At 53.1% G+C, this 16,107-nt stretch overlaps 1 protein-coding gene across 1 annotated transcript; it reads right to left on the bottom strand.

Moving 5' to 3' along the window:
- Positions 1–8,038: 8,038 nt before the first annotated feature.
- Positions 8,039–9,505, bottom strand: LOC110152296 (cathelicidin-2). The gene is made up of 4 exons (XM_020915950.2): positions 9,308–9,505; positions 9,087–9,194; positions 8,871–8,942; positions 8,039–8,283 (listed from the first exon to the last, which is right to left on the bottom strand). Exons 1-4 carry the CDS (start codon positions 9,503–9,505, stop codon positions 8,164–8,166), a joined length of 498 nt encoding a protein of 165 aa, XP_020771609.2. The 3' UTR covers positions 8,039–8,163.
- Between the last annotated feature and the right edge of the window lie 6,602 nt (positions 9,506–16,107).

The following is a 16,107-nucleotide window of genomic DNA, read 5'->3' as shown; positions in this document are numbered from 1 at the left end:
CATGGGATTTCTGGGCAGTGGGCAGGGAGGCCCCTGAGCAAGGTGAAGAAAGGGTTTCTCCATCTCCTGACAACTCCTTGACCTCTCCTGGACCCCACGGGGAGTGTCACCAGCAGGCTTGCTCAAGAGGATTGAGTCCTCCAGGACATGGAGGGGCCAGGCACTGTCTACATCCCCTCTACCTCCACACCATGGGCTCCTCAGGATTCAGAGTAAAGGAGGGTATTTGCTATTTGATCTTCTCCTTTAGGCACTGCCTGGCACCCAATAGGCACTTAGTTAAAGTTTGATGAACGGATGACAGGACCGACCCCTTCTAGCCCCTAACCCACCCACCCTGTCCCTAGGCAGCCATTTGGGGCAAACCATCCTCTTCTCTCTTCACAACCCTCAGACAGTCAGGGGCTCATCTTCACCTGTCCCCTTTCCTAGTCTTCTCTCTGCCTTCCTCAGACTAAGATGTCACATCAAAGACCCCAGCAGTTGTGGCCTTTTGCTACACTCAACCTATTTATCTTGAGGGAAACACTCTGTCCTTCTAAAATTGCCCCTGACCGATTCTCCCCTGTCCCTGCTCTCCTGGGTCCCGTCCAACTCCCTGGGGGCTCCTGCTGAGTCTCCTCCAAGGACTCTCCTCTTAGGAGACAGGGCTGGCTCAGGTGCATCCAGGCTGCTTCTCCTCCCAGTCCTCACACATTCCTGGGGACGGCCCTTCTCAAGACACCAGTGCCCATCACACACATACTGGACTGTGCCTCTGGGTTCAGGACTCCCATGAATGCCCTGGTTGTCTGCACTGGGCGGTTGGCTGGGTGCTGTCGCAGGAGCCCTGAGCTGGAAGGCTGGGAGCCCCACCTGTTCCTTCTTCCTCCTGAGGACACTCCCCTGACCTCCCACCACCCCTGCCCTGGTCCTACCCCCGTCTTCTCTCCTCTCAGTGAAGCCACAACCTCCAGACTCCATGTTTCCTGATTTTCAGGCTCTCCCAGGCCAATGTCCACCCTTCACAACATTTCTAGGTGCAGAGGCAGAATGCTGACTTGACCATTTACCCTCCACCTTCAGAGCACACAGACCCGCACCTGACAGCAGGGTCTGGTCTTGACACTCCTCACTGTCCACACCCCAGCCCTGCAGGTCAGGTCTCAAGCTGCCTTGACCATTCCAATCACAAGCCATCTCGGAGCCTCCTGTTTGTCCCCCATCTCTGCAGCTGGTTCCTCTGCTTGCCCTGACATGCCACCTTGCAAAGCTTTCCTTGACCTTAACCAAAAGTTGTACCTCTTCCTCTTGACTCCCAAAGCCTTCAGGACATCCGTTCTTTTTTTGCTTTTTTAGCAAAATGTGCTTTTTATTTATTTAGTTAGTTCTGGCTGTACTGTGTCTTCGTTGCTGCCCACCAGCTAGTCTGGTTGCATAGAGCAACAGCTACTCTCTAGTTGCGGTGCACAGGCTTCTCATTGCGGTGGCTTCTCTTGTTGTGGAGCACAGGCTCTAGAGTGTGAGGTCTCAGTAGCTGTGGCCCAAGGGCTTTCTTGCCTGATGTGGGATCTTCCTGGTCCAGGGGTCCAACCCTCATCCCCTGCATTGGCAGGCAGATTCTTACCCACAGTACCACCAGGGAAGTCTAGGACATCCCTTCTGATTTGACCTTCAGGACTCCCTGTCCAGTGCTCTGGTTGGGGAAGGAGACGCTGGGAGGAAAAGAGAGCACAGCTGGGGGAAATACTATGCCCAAGGGACAGAGAAGTGCTGAAGCCAAGAAGAACATTCTAATCCATCAACACCAGGGAAGCACCATGTGCCTGTGAGGCCTGGGGAGGTTTGTGGACTCAGTTGCCCTGTGGGACCCTTGAGGGCTGGGCCAGGCACCTTGGAAGGTGGCAGGCTGGATGGGAGATGCCGGGTGACCACTTGGCCTTGGAGAAGGAAAGAAAAGTGAGTTTTGTGCAACCTCGTTACACCACCCAGATATTGCCCCACTGGCCTTTTGGTCAAGCTGTATCTTTTCCCCAAGTCAAAGAATTAGCAACACACATGCTTACCAGGTGTTTGGTAACACTTCAGACTAAAGTTTCCTTCCCCATCCTCCCTGGATCCTGTTAGGGGCCTCTACCAGGCCCTCAGTCTGCACCTCCTATGATGAGGAGCGAGGCTTCCATGTCTCCAGCATCTGCCTTTTCTGATTTAGTCCTCACAGCTGTTTTGTCCTAGTGGAGTCTTATGTCTGCTCACGGGTGCCCTGGGAATGGGGAGATAGCTCACCATCCGGAGACTTCACCCAGCCCAGGCCAGCTAGTATGCCCTTTGGGAGGGAGCAACTCCTAGTAAGAGAGACAGGCCAACTGGGGATCAAAACACCATCTCACTGATTCCATTTTTTCAAGCTTGGAATCTGTCACAGGTCCCTGGTCCAACTCAATAGTTACAGGTAAGCACCTGACTTTATTTCTTTTGTAAAGATACTCAGGAGATTGTAAAACACCTTCCTGCCTAATCACCACATGTGGAAAACCACCGATTCTGTCTCCAGCAACAACCTCCCTCCATAAGGATTTAAATCAACAGAAAAGGAAAGAGCTTGGGGAGCTGGAATTGCAGGTTACAGCGGGGTGGAGAGTGGGAAGGCTGATGGGTGGCAGAGACCAGGGAAGGGAGGGCTGGGGCTGCTGGAGACTATTCTGTGTAGGTGTGACACTCCGGCTGTGACTAGGAAACAAAACTGGTACTCCTGCCATTCCTTACGTTGGGAACTCTCTCCATTTTGCTGGGAGTTCCTGCCATGATGGTCACTAGTGTGCCCTTGGGCAATCTCATTGAAAGAGCTTTCTTCCAAGTAATTTGCCAATAACAAAAACAGTGAGTGAGATCCCTGGGGTCCATCCTGTCACCAACACAACTCTGACACTAATCCCTGGGAGGGTCATGGTAACAACACTGCGAGGGGAGCCTGAGGCCCCTTTTGTCCTGCCTCCCCCACTCACAGCCTTCGCATGACCACGTTGCCTACGGAGTCTGGAGACCTGAGCCCGGGTCCTTCAGGGTGCAACAGGTTTCTCTGCACCCACCTCCTCTGAGTTCACAGCACACTTGTCAGGGGGGCAGGGCAGGGCTCACCACCAGTCTCTTTAAGCCAGGAAGGAAACTGAGGCCCAGGGTGGGGTGAGATGTGGCCTTAGGAGAGAGGTCTTGGCCAAATCAGGGTTGACAGAAGGACCCAGAGTTCTTGTCCAGTGTGGAGTCCCCCTGGTCCAATCTAGGGCTTCCATCTTTCTTAGACTAGCTCCTTACCCCTCTCTCTCACCCTACTACCCACCACTCTGGCGATCCCTGTATCTCTCGTGAATCTCAGAACTTAAAGAAGTTCAGGAGACTCTTCTTTTTAACCCGCGGCACTCTAGACACTGAAGGGCTGAACTGGGAGCCTGTTCTGCCCTGGTCCACCTCCCACTCTTTTCCATTGCTTCCAGGGCTATCCCTTGCCCTCTGGCTGCTAAAGTTTCTGGGGTATGGGGGAAGACCCTAGGGAGAGCTGGGGCAAGAGTGGAGGGAAGTAAGTTGCTCTCAGAATGGTTTACGGGGCCTCCTTCCTGTATTATTTCAAGTATGGAGTCACCACTGGCCAGCACTGGCTCCATCACTTGCAAAATGAAAATGTGGGGCCCCTTGTTGAAAATTATGAGAATTTCAAGCCCTCAAGAATAAGTCATTAGCAAGTACCTACACATGGGGGCCTGTGTGACTGTACTGGTGACGCTCTTGATACCAGCCTTGCCCCCTGCCCACAGAACACTCTTTATCACCACAAGAGAGAGTTTAGACTATCTGGGTGTTGTAGGTAAGTCCAGGCCAGACTTTCCATACTTAGTAGCAGCAAGATCAGCAAGAGGTGTTGCTCTTGTTATGTCAGAATCTGCCAAGTCTTTAAGCTTAGAAGAGCTACCATATTCTGGGCAACACATGTAAAAGAGTTCAAAATTTCATGATGAGACTTATGAAAATCTTATCAGTATCTAGAAGGTCAACCTTGTTATGTCATGTTTAGTGGAGGCTGTCTACTCCTGGAGGTGGCAGTTGTTGGAAAGGTAACAAGAGCCCTTAGATTAAGACTCTTCAGGACTTCCCTGGTGGTCCAGCGATTAAGAATCTGCCTGCCAATGCAGGGGACACGGGTTCGATCCCTGGTCTGGGAAGATTCCACATGCCGTGGGGCAACTAAGCCTCCATGCCTGCCCACCGTAAGCTTGTATGGTACTGAGCCCAACTTCTAGAGCTCATACTCTGCAACAACAGAAGCCACCGAGATGAGAAGCCTGTGCATTGCAATGAAGAGTAACCCCCCTCACCGCAGCTAGAGAATGCCCAAGCACAGCAATGAAGACTCAAATAAATAAATAAATTTTAGAAAAAGACTCTTCATTGGCTGTGGATCAGGTAGAGTCTGGGTGTAAGTGCCCAGATGCCCTGTAGACAAACGCTGAGAGAGCAATGAATGGTGCGTCTTCCCACCCTAGACTGTGAGTCGGAGGCCTGCTATTCCCATCACCAGGGTGGTTACTTTCTTCACAACCAAGTGATCTGAACACCCAGTCCCTCAGCAATCACCGCTCCTGTCCGCAGTCCTCCGCTTGTCTTAGACCATGTGCCCAGACTCCTCCCTACGCACGTGCTCAGCAGCTTCATCCTTTTATGCCGTGACCCATCATAGAACAGCTCCCTAGGCCCTGAAACACCAGTAGGATCACCTTAGGAGTTTCCACCTCATATTCATGATCATTGTCATCAATATCCTTCCAGCAGCAGAGCTGGCAGTGCAATGAGCACAAGGGTAGAGTCCCCCCCACATGCGTCTTCTTTGCAGCTTGCAAATTCCGATACTAGGAGCTGCCAGAGGTGCCTGGGAAAAAGACAAGTGGGGTGAGAAAGATTACTCATGTGGTTTGAGAGTCTTCCATCAGTATGGGCTTCTCCCCTCATTTCCAAGCCTCAAAATTAAACATTCTACTTAACTAGAAGATAGCCTCCCAGGGAATCAGCTCATTTAGAATTCAAGTTGCCTTCCGTAAGTGTGTGCTCCACTGGGAGGTGAGCCTTGCGTGTATAGTTATCCTTTCAGTGTTTCCTCTCAGAGTCCATTTCATCTTCCAGTGTTACTGACTACTCGGAGATGAGATTGGGGGCATTGAAGGTCCTGAGAGTCATCTGGGTATCTGTTCACACCTAGCTTCTTACTATTAGACAATGCTGTTGCAAATCAGATGTGTTCTGTGAATCCAGATATGAAACACAGACCATCTGAGAGTCTTTGAATATCATATCCCATGTATGCTGTGTGAACAGGGATGGCACCCCTGTTATCACCCTGGAATTCCTTTTGTCACTCAGTCATGAGGGTGGCAGTCAGCCACTTTGGCCAGGCTTCCTTGGCCTCATGTGCTGGCATCACTAGGCTTTGTCAATATTTTGAGGTCTAATGGTGGATTTAAATGGATCACCATGTCCCATGTGATGGTGTATCCACATGCCTAGAGACCCTACCTAGCCAGCGCAGGTTTAATTCATTTGTTGATTCCGATAGCATGGCCCGTGAATGGTCATTTTTCTTACATATCAGTGTGAGTCATAAAAGAGGTAGTGAGCACAGAGCATTCTATTGCAACAAGGTTTGATACCCTCAAAGACTGAGGCTTGACCATTCAATTTCATAGGCAGCACCGGATCACACTGCCAGGCTCTGGTGTACTGCCCATGAGACAGTGAGAAACACAACCAGGTAAATTTCGGAAGGTTTCTTGAACGAGGGGCCTTGTTCAGGCGCAGGTGTCAAAAGATGTCTTTGAGGCTGCGCAGCATCAGCGGCACAGCCCACGCATCCTCCTTTAACCTAGCACATCCACCCATGAAGGACCAGGCATCTTCAGGACCTTGGTGGACCAAAGCCCCCAGGGAGCTCTGACACAGACCCCATGTCTGAGAGAGCTGCATCTGGAATGTGATCGGCCACCTTTGCCTCTAGGTGTTTCCTTCCAAGTGCCCTGCTTTCCTCTTTTCCAGGGAAGAGTCATTTTGTTGAGATTTTCATTTTTCACACTTCCCGTGATAGAGATGTTGCTCCTTGAGGCTCTGAACATCAGACAGAGTCACACACGACTAAGCATATGAACTGAACTGAACTGAGTTGAAAAATATACCATTAGATACATTTTTGAGGATGAATGAGTCCACACAGTTGAAGGTGCCTAGGGGCCATGAAAGAGGCAATGTAGCTCCCTGCCTCCCCTGACAGCGTCCTACCCTGCTCCAGCTGGGGATGACACAGAGGCAGAGTGGCACATGGGAGAACAGGGGCTGCATGTTTTATCTTACAACTTCATTCATGCAAGGATGGATACAATCAAGATCCACAAGGTCCTTGCCTAGTAAAGGCGCAGTGTGCCTCCTTGACACAGCACAGGTCTGGGGGATGGAGAAGCCCCTTCTGGTCCACTCTGATTGGCTCCCCTCTCCCTGATCTCTTGACCTCCTCCACTCTGCCTTTGATTTCAGTGCCCCCAACCAAGGAAGCTGCCCCCTGCCCTGAAGGGAGTGACCTTACATGTACACAAACACTGAGAAACATGAGGAGGCATCTCCCTGGGCCGCTTGACCTCCTGTCCACTCTCACCACGTTGTGAAACCTTCAGAGTCCCTTGGCTTTCAGCACTGCCCCCAGGACGCCCCCTCCCGCACCACCACCCTGGAACCCTCGGGCCCTTCTCTCTTGTCTCCACATCAGGCCCCGCACCTGACCCATATGGAACGAGTGGACGGACTGCACGGTTCCCCTGCCACCACAGGCCAGGTTCCCTAGAGTGAGAAGCGTGAGGTTCCTCTAACCTGCCTGAAATCAGCCCCACCTGCTCACCAAGCCGAGCCGAGCCTGACAGGTAGCAGAGTAAAGACTCTGGGAGATTGTTTCCTCTGTCACTCTGAGAGAAGGCAATCTGTGTCTTGTTCACGGGGACCCGGCAGGGAACCTAAGACAAGCCTTTGGTGGAAGGAGTTTCCTTGCAAGGAGATTCCAGAAAAAGCCAGCAGAAGTGTACACAGGGGAGACAGGGCAGGACATGAGTCAGAGAGGAGGGCTCAATGAAGAGGTCACTGATGAGGGTGGTTGGGGCTAAATCCTGGTGGGGACCTCACACAGGGGTATACATATCTGGGAGTGGGCCACCCCAAGAGGGAGGAAGAGGAGGTGTTTTTCCCCCAAGTCCCTCCAATGGTTGGTTGAAGCTGCTACCAGAACACAAACTTCCTAGTGCTTCCGGTCTGCCCCACAGCAAAGGTCAGCTAGAGCATGGGGAGTGGCAGGACATGGATAGTGTCTGAACACCCGGGGAAAGAGAGATGTGACCTGTGTGTCACTTTCTGCGTCTCCCACAGTGTTCAGCTCATCGCCCTGATGAGCAGAATGCTTCTTTTTAATGAGAGTTTTCTATCACTGGATTCTATCATATAGACCCACCACTAAAATGTGGGCGCCAACTAGAAAGACAGTGTTGTGTCTGATGCCACAGGAAAGTCAGGAGGCGTGGACTTTCCAGACTTAAGACTGTCATGGGGAAGAGGAATGTTCTGGGCATGGTACATGCAGGCTTCACCCTGAGACTGAACTGCATCTCTGTGAGTGTTTAGCAAGGTGAGCAGCCTGACCCCTCGTGGACTGTCAGCTCCACGTGAGGAAGAGAAGCAGCCCCACCAGCACTGCACACACAGCAGGTCTCTGTACGTCCTACTGGGTGTCGCAGGAGGAGGGCAAGGGCGGGTGAAGGGCCCGGGAGGGACCGAGGGTGGAGACGCTGTCCTGGAACTCCTGGGGCTGCTGCCTCCCCCTTGCCCTTCTGGAAGGAACAGGGGCCTCACACTTCTCTGTGTTCACAGGAGTGATCACACACACACACACACACACACACACACACACACACACACACACAGACACTCCTAAAGGTCATGGTAAGTTGGAAGAGGGGAGACAATTGAAATTGAAAACTGGAGGAAGTTGTTTTCACAAGATTTTATTTTTTGGATGCTGACTCAAGGCAAAAGAGATCCCAAGAGGTCTTCCCTGGGCTTCTGATTCATCAGAAGACCATATCAGGGAGTTATCTGCCTATTGGTCACCGTCTACCAGGAAATGGTCTTATGGGTGCGGAACGGTGGGCGGAATGGTGGGCGGAACGGTGGGCGGAACGGTGGACGGACTGGTGGACGTAGGATTGGTGGACGAAATCTGACACTCTGAAACTGTGAATCAATAAAAACAGGTTTCTTGTGAGAATCAGGTGAAGATCCAGACAAGACCCCTCCCTCCACACCTGCCCCCCATTCCTAGTGGACTCCAGGGACCTTGGGGACCCAGATCACCCTCTGGCTGTAACCCTTGGAGCCTCTGCTTAAATCTCCATACCACAGACAGAGATGAAACTGAGGCCCACAGATGATAAGGGGCTTCCCAGGGTCACAAACCCATCCCAGCAAAGAAAGGCATGAAGATCAGCACTGAGTCAGTGCCTCTCCAGCTTCTGCACAGTCAGAGTCCCCTGCGGGCCTTGTGAAAATATAAATGGCTGGACCTTGCCCCAGAGTCGGATTCGGTGGGGTTGAGTGCTGCCGAGAATCTGCCTTCCTGTCAGTTGCCGGGTGGGGACCCCATGAGACAACCACTGCTTTAAGGGATGCACAGCCAGGCTGGAGACCTGGGGCTCAGGGAGGGTGGGCCCGGGCGGGAGCGCCTTTCTCTGCCCTCGATGGGGCAGCCGGTCATTGGTCCAAAGGATGTTTCACATACTTAGCCCCTCCAGAAACCCCACAGTCCAGAAGGGGCCACTCACCTCTTTACAGTCTATGTCAAATTGGTCATTTGATGGGTCCAGGGTGACTGTCCCCACACACTGTTTCACCAGCTGGAAGGGGAGGTTCAAGGTCAAACTGGAACCCCTGCGGCCATAACCTCCCAGCTTCCTCCCAGGAGTTGGAAATCGTCCCCAACCCTACTGTCCAACCCCTGAGAAGCATTTGCCATTCCCCTCCCCCATTCGCATCCTTACCCCATTCTCCTTGAAGTCACACTGCTCCAGGGGCTGCTGGGCCGTCTTGGGGCACACGGTCTCCTTCACCGTGAAGCTCACTGGCTTTCTGGTGCCTGGGTCGACCTCCTGGTCATGGGCCAAAGTAGGGGAAACTGGGTTTGGGCTCATTCTTCTTCCTCTGATCTGTCTCTCGGCCCCCCAACTAGCTGGCCCCTTCCCCAGATCCCTTCATAACTCACATCATTGGGTGTAGCGTCTAGCTCCAGGAGGCGGTAGAGATTAGCTTCTGAGGACCGCTCATTGAACTGATCCACAGCACGAAGCACAGCCTCCCTGTAGCTGAGGGCCTGGGCACTGGCCGAGGGCAGCACTAGTCCCAGCAGCAGTAGCCACAGTGACCAGCGCCCCAGGGTGAGGCTGGCTCCCTGGGTCTCCATGGTCCCCAGTTCTCATCCTCCCAGCCTGAGGGGCCCTCCTTTTATGCTTAGCCAGGGCCTGATGCAATCACTCAGCCAGGAGTCTTCCTCACCCGCCCCATCCCTGCCCTCCTCCCAGCCTGTGAGAGGGACTTGCCTCAGACCCTGCTGTGGCCTCACAGGACTGCTGAGCAGTGGGCAGGGAGGACCCTGTGCAAGGTGAAGACATGATTTCTCCATCTCCTGACAGTGCGTTGGCCTCTCCTGGACCCCACGGGAAGTGTCACAGGCAGCCTTACTCAAGAGCGTTGTGTCTTCCAGGAGAGGGAGGGGCCAGGCACTGTCTGCATCCCTCTGACACTACACCATGGGCCCCTCAGGATGCAGAGTAAAGCGGTGTATTCACGTCTCAATCGCCAGCCCTTGGCCCTGTCTGGCACCAAATAGGCATTCAGTTAACACTTGATGAATGGGAAGACCACCAACTCCTGCTACAGAATTACATTTCCAGCACATCCCTAGGCAGACATCAAGCCCACACCATCCTGTCCTCTGGGAGGAGACCTCAGCCAGTCAGGGCTTGGCTCCCTTGGTGCCCTCTCCTAGATTCATCTCCACTATTTTCTCATTGAAAAAGTTCTCCTGCACAGCAACCCCCTACCAAGACATGGCCTGTTCCCCTGATCCCTCCTGAATCAGGCAGGGGAAGGGTCATCTGCATTGTGACCCCAGTTCAGGGCCCTCTCGACACTCAAGGCCACTGCAGGCTGCCCAGTCCTCAATGGATCCATATTCACATTCAAGCCGTGTCTTCATCTCCACAGACTCCGGGGACCCCCTGTCCTCCTGAACTTGCCTCTGACCGATTCTCCCCTGTCCCTGCTCTCCTGGGTCCCCTCCTCCCCCCTGGGGGCTCCTGCTGAGTCTCCTCCAAGGACTCTCCTCTCAGAAGAGAGACTGCTCAGGTCCACCCAGGCTGCTTCTTCTCCCAGTCCTCACACGTTCCTGGCAACAGCCCTTCTCAAGACACCAGTTCTACTGAACACGCATCACTGTTCTGTCTCTGGGTTCAAGACTCCCGTGAACGCCCTGGATGTCTGCACTGGGCTGTTGGCTGGGGTGCTGCCCCAGGAGCCCTGGACTGGATCCCTGGGAACCCCACCTGCTCCTTCTTCCTCCTGAGGACACTCCCCTGACCTCCCACCACCCCTGCCCTGGGCCTACCTCCATCTTCTCTCCTCTCAGGGTAGCCACAACCTTTACACTCCACCTTCCCTGATTTCCTGGCTCGTCCTGACCGCTGTCCACTCTCCACACCATTTTCTGGGAGTTTCAGCACACACCAGTTTGACCTTTTCAAGTACTGTCTTCAGCTGCCCACACTCCCCGCTCCAGGCATCAGGGCCAAGGCTGTTGTTTCAGTTTTCCTCACTCCCAGCCCCGTGGGCCTCAGCTGTCAGGCTGCCCCTTATGTCTCAACCACTCAGGCCCCTCTGAGCCTCCTGTTCTCCTCCCATCTCTGCCTCTGATCCCTCCATGTGCCCTGACCTCCACCTTGGGAAGCCTTCCCTGACCTCCAGCGAGACCCAACATCTCGTCCTCGTCACCCACACGGCCTGCAGGACAGCCCTTCTGACTGGACCTCAGTGTCTCCCTGTCCAGTGCTCTGGCTGAGAAAGGGCTGGGGAGGCCAGGGCTGGGGAGCACAGCAAGGAAACAATGCCCCAAAATGATGAAGGTGTCTGAAAGCGATGAAGCAAATTCTCATCCTTCTTTCCTTTGATTTGGTCATGTGACTGTGAGGCCTGTAATATTTCCTGGATTCAGTTGTCTTATGGGACTCCTGGGGACTTGGCCAAAGCCCCTCAGCTGGGTTTGAATGTGCTGGTTACACATCAGCCTTGGAGATTGAAGGAGAGGTGGGCCTCTGTGCAAACTGGTTTCACAGTCCAGGTATTGCCCCAGTGGCCTCTTGGTCAAGCTATACCATTTTGCCAACTCTGGAGGAAAAGGAATGTCTACAGTAGAAACAACTGGTGGAACACATGGTTGCTGGCTATTAGGTAAGCCTGAAACCAGCCCTGTGCTTTTCTGCCTCTGGGTTTGGCATTTGCTCACATGTCAAACTGAATTTCCCTCCCCCATCCTCCCTGGATCCCTTGGAGGGTCCGCCTCTGGGTCCTCAGGCTGCGCCTCCTGTGTTGGTGGTGAACCGTCCCTTCTGCCAGCAACCAGCTTTCCTGGTTCAGGGCTCACAGCCTGTCAGAGCTGAAGTCTTCTCAGGAAAGCCACCATACCCCTGTCTCCAGGCAAGTTATCCCCGACTCCACATCTGGTCCTTCAGAAATCCGCATGCACCCTTCCCCAAACTCACTCAGGAATGAGCCAGGATCCTGCGTGGCTCCCTCCTTTTTTCCTCTCACCCTTCCTTCCTCTCCAGACCCTCCACGGGAAAGAGAACTGAGCCCCAGGCTGCCGTGCCCCCGACTCTGGGGACACCCACCAGCTCTCTGACCAGCTGAAAAGTCAATGAGACCCACACACAGTATCATTCCAAGAAGGACCCCCATGTGCTGCAAACAGGAGGCAGGTCAAGCCATCTGGAGCCCGACTTCCAGGAGGATGGAGTAAGAGAGGGCACTTCACACAGGCACACACACCCCTCCACCCATGGTGGTACTTCCGGGTCCCTGGTACCTGGGTGATCCCTTCCTCCATCCTGGGTTTTCCTTGTTCCATCCATTTGCACATGGATTCCTGGGAAGGCAGAAACTTCCCCTTCAGATGCTCCAGTCAGGTCCACTTTGTAAAGTGATGGAGCAGGGACCAACTCCTGAGCAGAAGGACAGATTGCTGATCAGAACACAATTTCCCCAGCCCCACCACTCACAGAAGCCCAACAGACTCGGGTGTCACCTACATTTCTTATTTCCAAAAAGAATTTAGTAGATTTTAAAGGCACATTTCTGGCCTCTGATTACCAGCTGAGAACCACTGATCATGTCTCCTGCAAAAAAAACTGCCTCTCTAGGTGTATCTTTCCTGTCTGAAATTACCTTCTTGATCAAAGTGAAGTGAGAGTAAAGCTCAGCCCTGTCCAACTCTTTGCGATCTCATGAACTGTAGCCCACCAGGCTCCTCTGTCCGTGGAATTCTCCAGGCAAGAATACTGGAGTGGGTTGCCATTCCCTTCTCCAGGGGATCTTCCCAACCCAGGGACTGAACCCAGGTCTCCCACATTGCAGGCAGATTCTTTACTGTCTGAGCCTCCAGGGAAGCCCCATCTTGTTTAAACCAACAGACAAGGGAAGAGTCCAGGAAGCTAGGATTGCAGGTAGGTGATGGGGGTGGAGACTGGGAGGCCTGATGGATGGCAGGAAGCATGGTGGGTGGAGCTGAGCTGGTGGGCGCCATGCTGTGATGTGTGAAACCCAAGCTATGAGGAGGACATCAGCGAGATCTCCCCTGCTGTACCTGAAACAGATGACCCTCTCCATTCTCCTGGGATATCCTGCCCTGATGGTCCCCTGTGAGAACTTGGGCAACCTCGTTGAAAGAGTTTTCTTCCAAGCAATTTGCCAGTGGCAGCAGCACTGACTGAGGACCCCGGGGTCCATCCTGTCACCAAAACAACAACCCTAACACGAATCCTTAGGATGGTCATGATAACAACACTGGGAGGGGAGCCTGGGGCCTCTTGTGTCCTGCCCCCACCTCACAGCCTCCCATGGCCATGTTGTCTACAGAGTCTGGAGACGTAAGTCCAAGGATGTGACCTGGGTGTGTGGTCCTGCAGGGTGCAATGGTCTCCCACGCACCCACCCACTCTGAGCTCACAGCACTCTTGTCGGGAGGCAGGGCACGGCTCAGCACCAGTCTCATCAGACCAGGGAGGAAATTGAGGCCCAGGGTGGGGTGGGGTGTGGCCTTGGGAGGGAGGTCTTGGCCAAGTCAGGGTGGATGGCGGCACCCAGAGCTCTGGTTCTTGTGTGAGTTTCCTGGGACCCAGTGGGGCCCCCCTCTCTCTCAGATTAGTCCCGGCTTCCCTGTACGACCCCAGCAAACATCATCCTGACCTGCCCGGCCTCTCTCTTGCAGCCTGGGGCTTTGAAGACTCAGTTCAAAAGCTGAGCATCAGTTCAAAAGCACTCTCTGCGGGGAAGGGCTGGTGGGGGCCCTTCTGACCTGTGTTGCCACTGTCTTCCTTCCCTTCCTGGGCTCTCCCCTGCCCTCTGACTGCTCAAGGCTAGGGGCAAGGACTCGGGGGTTTTCTGGGCAAGTTTACAGGGAAAGAAGTTTTCTCAGAATGACTTCCACAGACTCCTTCGTGTGTGGTGGGAGGTGTGGAGTCACCACTGGCCAGAACCAGCTACACAACTAGCAAATTGAAATTGCAGGATCCCAGGTCCAAAAGGTATACAGAATTTCAAGACCTCAAGGATATACAGAGCACTAAACCAGGTATCCAGCCCTCTGGAGCCCAGGGTCCTGTGTGACCTCCCATGATGCTGGCCCCGCCCCCAAACCCCAGAACACAGGCGTGGCAAGGAGGACCCCAAGTACGCTTCTCAAGTGCTTTACTGCCCCCGCGTGGCCGAGCGGGGGAGCCTCGTGGGCTCACACTGCACTTGTCCGACATTTCCCCAACTCAGCACCCCGTCACAGTAAGGAGAAGTAGTTCTCATCCTAAAACCTCGCTTTCCTGGCTGTGTGAAATATCCACCAAATGAAACCACACAGATTAGATTCAAGGACCCTGGTAAGGTCAGTGTTAGTGGCAGCGGTATCTTTGTATCCCGAAAGGGACAGTCTGGAGCCCCACCCTCGCCTGGGGAGGACCGGTCAGAGATCTCATCAGAAGCACGCGGGACCCGCATCCCGTGGAGTGTGTCTTTTTTTACTATAAGACAAAAATGGACCAGCTTTTTGCGTATACTTTCATTGATTTATTTTTGGCTGTGCGGAGTCTTCGTTGCTGCGGAGGCTTTCCTCTAGTTGCAGCGAACCAGGGTAGCGCTACGCTCTGGTTGCGGCGCTCGGGCTTCTCATTGCGGGGACTTCTGCTGGAGCGGCTCCTGGGCTCCAGAGCACAGACTCAGGAGCTGTGGCACTCCAGCCTAGTTTCTCCCCAGCATGGTGAATCTTCCCAAACCAGGGATCTAAGCCAGATCTAACCCCATCTGCCAGGCCGCTGCACAGGCAGGCGGATTGTTATCTCCTGCGCCCCCGGGGAAGTCCTAAAAGTACTTTAAACAGAAGTGTGTTATACTGGACCAAAAGTGGACATAAAATCGTAAACATCTTTCAAAGGAAGGCAAAAAAGAAGAAAAATATAATTTAAAAATTCAGTCGCTAGAAGGAGCTACAAGACATGAAGTTATCATTTAAATGTGTCCTGAATACTTTATATAAGTGGGTCCTGTGTTACCCAGGGTTTCTAGTTTCTGTCTCTGATGTTTTCACATCTGACTGCCCATCCCAAGGTTAGTAATTTCCTGGATACAGCAAACCCTCGCCCTCAGCACGCCTCTCACGTGCAAACTCAGCAGCAGCCCCATCCTCCCCTCTCTACCGATGAGACTCTAAGCCCCGGTCCTGATAACCCCAGGGCCAGGCATCAACAAATTCGGCAGCCCCCACATTCACCCCCAGCCCCCACATTCACCCCCACCCCACTGAAATTGCTCAGCTAGCCCTTCCTCAACAAGGTCAGCCTCACCCTCCCGCCTTGCCCATTCCGTCCCTGAGAACATCACACAGGCTATGACTGTCCTCTCCTGTGGGCCAGCAGGACCCACTCCTCCTCCCCTGGGGACTGTGAGTGACAGACTCGCTCTGCACCAGCGATGGGCTCCCCACCTGGTGATTGGACCACAGGTGAATAAAGCCCAAACACTGAAGACATAGAAAATGCTAGGAGACAGGGCACAAGGAGAGTGGGAGAGAGAGGGAGGGAAAGAGAAAGAGAGAACAAATATATTAGGCAAAAGGTAGGTGATCCTGGAAATAGAGAATATGAAAATTTTATATCCTATTTTTGCTATTTTTCACAAATTTTATATTATTGCCAGGTAATTTTTTTTTTCATTTTTAAACATAAGCATTGAGTAATAGGATAAGTGGTACATTCTCCTTTGTAACTTGCTTCTACTTGTCAATCAAGTTCTTCCCCCAGAAGAGCTTCTTACAGGTGCCCCCTTCCGTAGGGAATAATGAGTCAATAAAACACTCTTTCTGTTCATGCTGCTTAAAGCATATTTTAATGAGCGTGACTGCAACCTTTGGAGATTGGGGCTTCCCTGGTGGCTCAGTGCTAACGAATCCTGCTACCAGTGCAGGAAACATGGGTTCGATCTCTGGTCTGGGAGAATACCACATGGTGTGGAGCAGCTGAGCCCGAGTGTCACAGCTCTTGACACTGTGCTCTAGAGCCCCGCAGTCATAGCTACTGACGCCCTTGTGCCCTAGAGCCCAAGTTCCACAAGAAAAGCCTCCGAAAGGAGAAGCCCACAAACTACAACTAGAGAGTAACCCCCCACCGGATGCAACCAGAGAAAAACCCGCCCAGCAACGAAGACCCAGCACAACCAAGCAATAAAGAAATAAATTGACGTGTTTTTAAA

Source organism: Odocoileus virginianus, unplaced genomic scaffold (genome assembly GCF_023699985.2).
Source record: "Odocoileus virginianus isolate 20LAN1187 ecotype Illinois unplaced genomic scaffold, Ovbor_1.2 Unplaced_Contig_2, whole genome shotgun sequence".
Lineage (NCBI taxonomy): Eukaryota > Metazoa > Chordata > Mammalia > Artiodactyla > Cervidae > Odocoileus > Odocoileus virginianus.
Note: the sequence above shows the minus strand (reverse complement) of the source record. Positions and strands in the feature narration are given on the sequence as shown.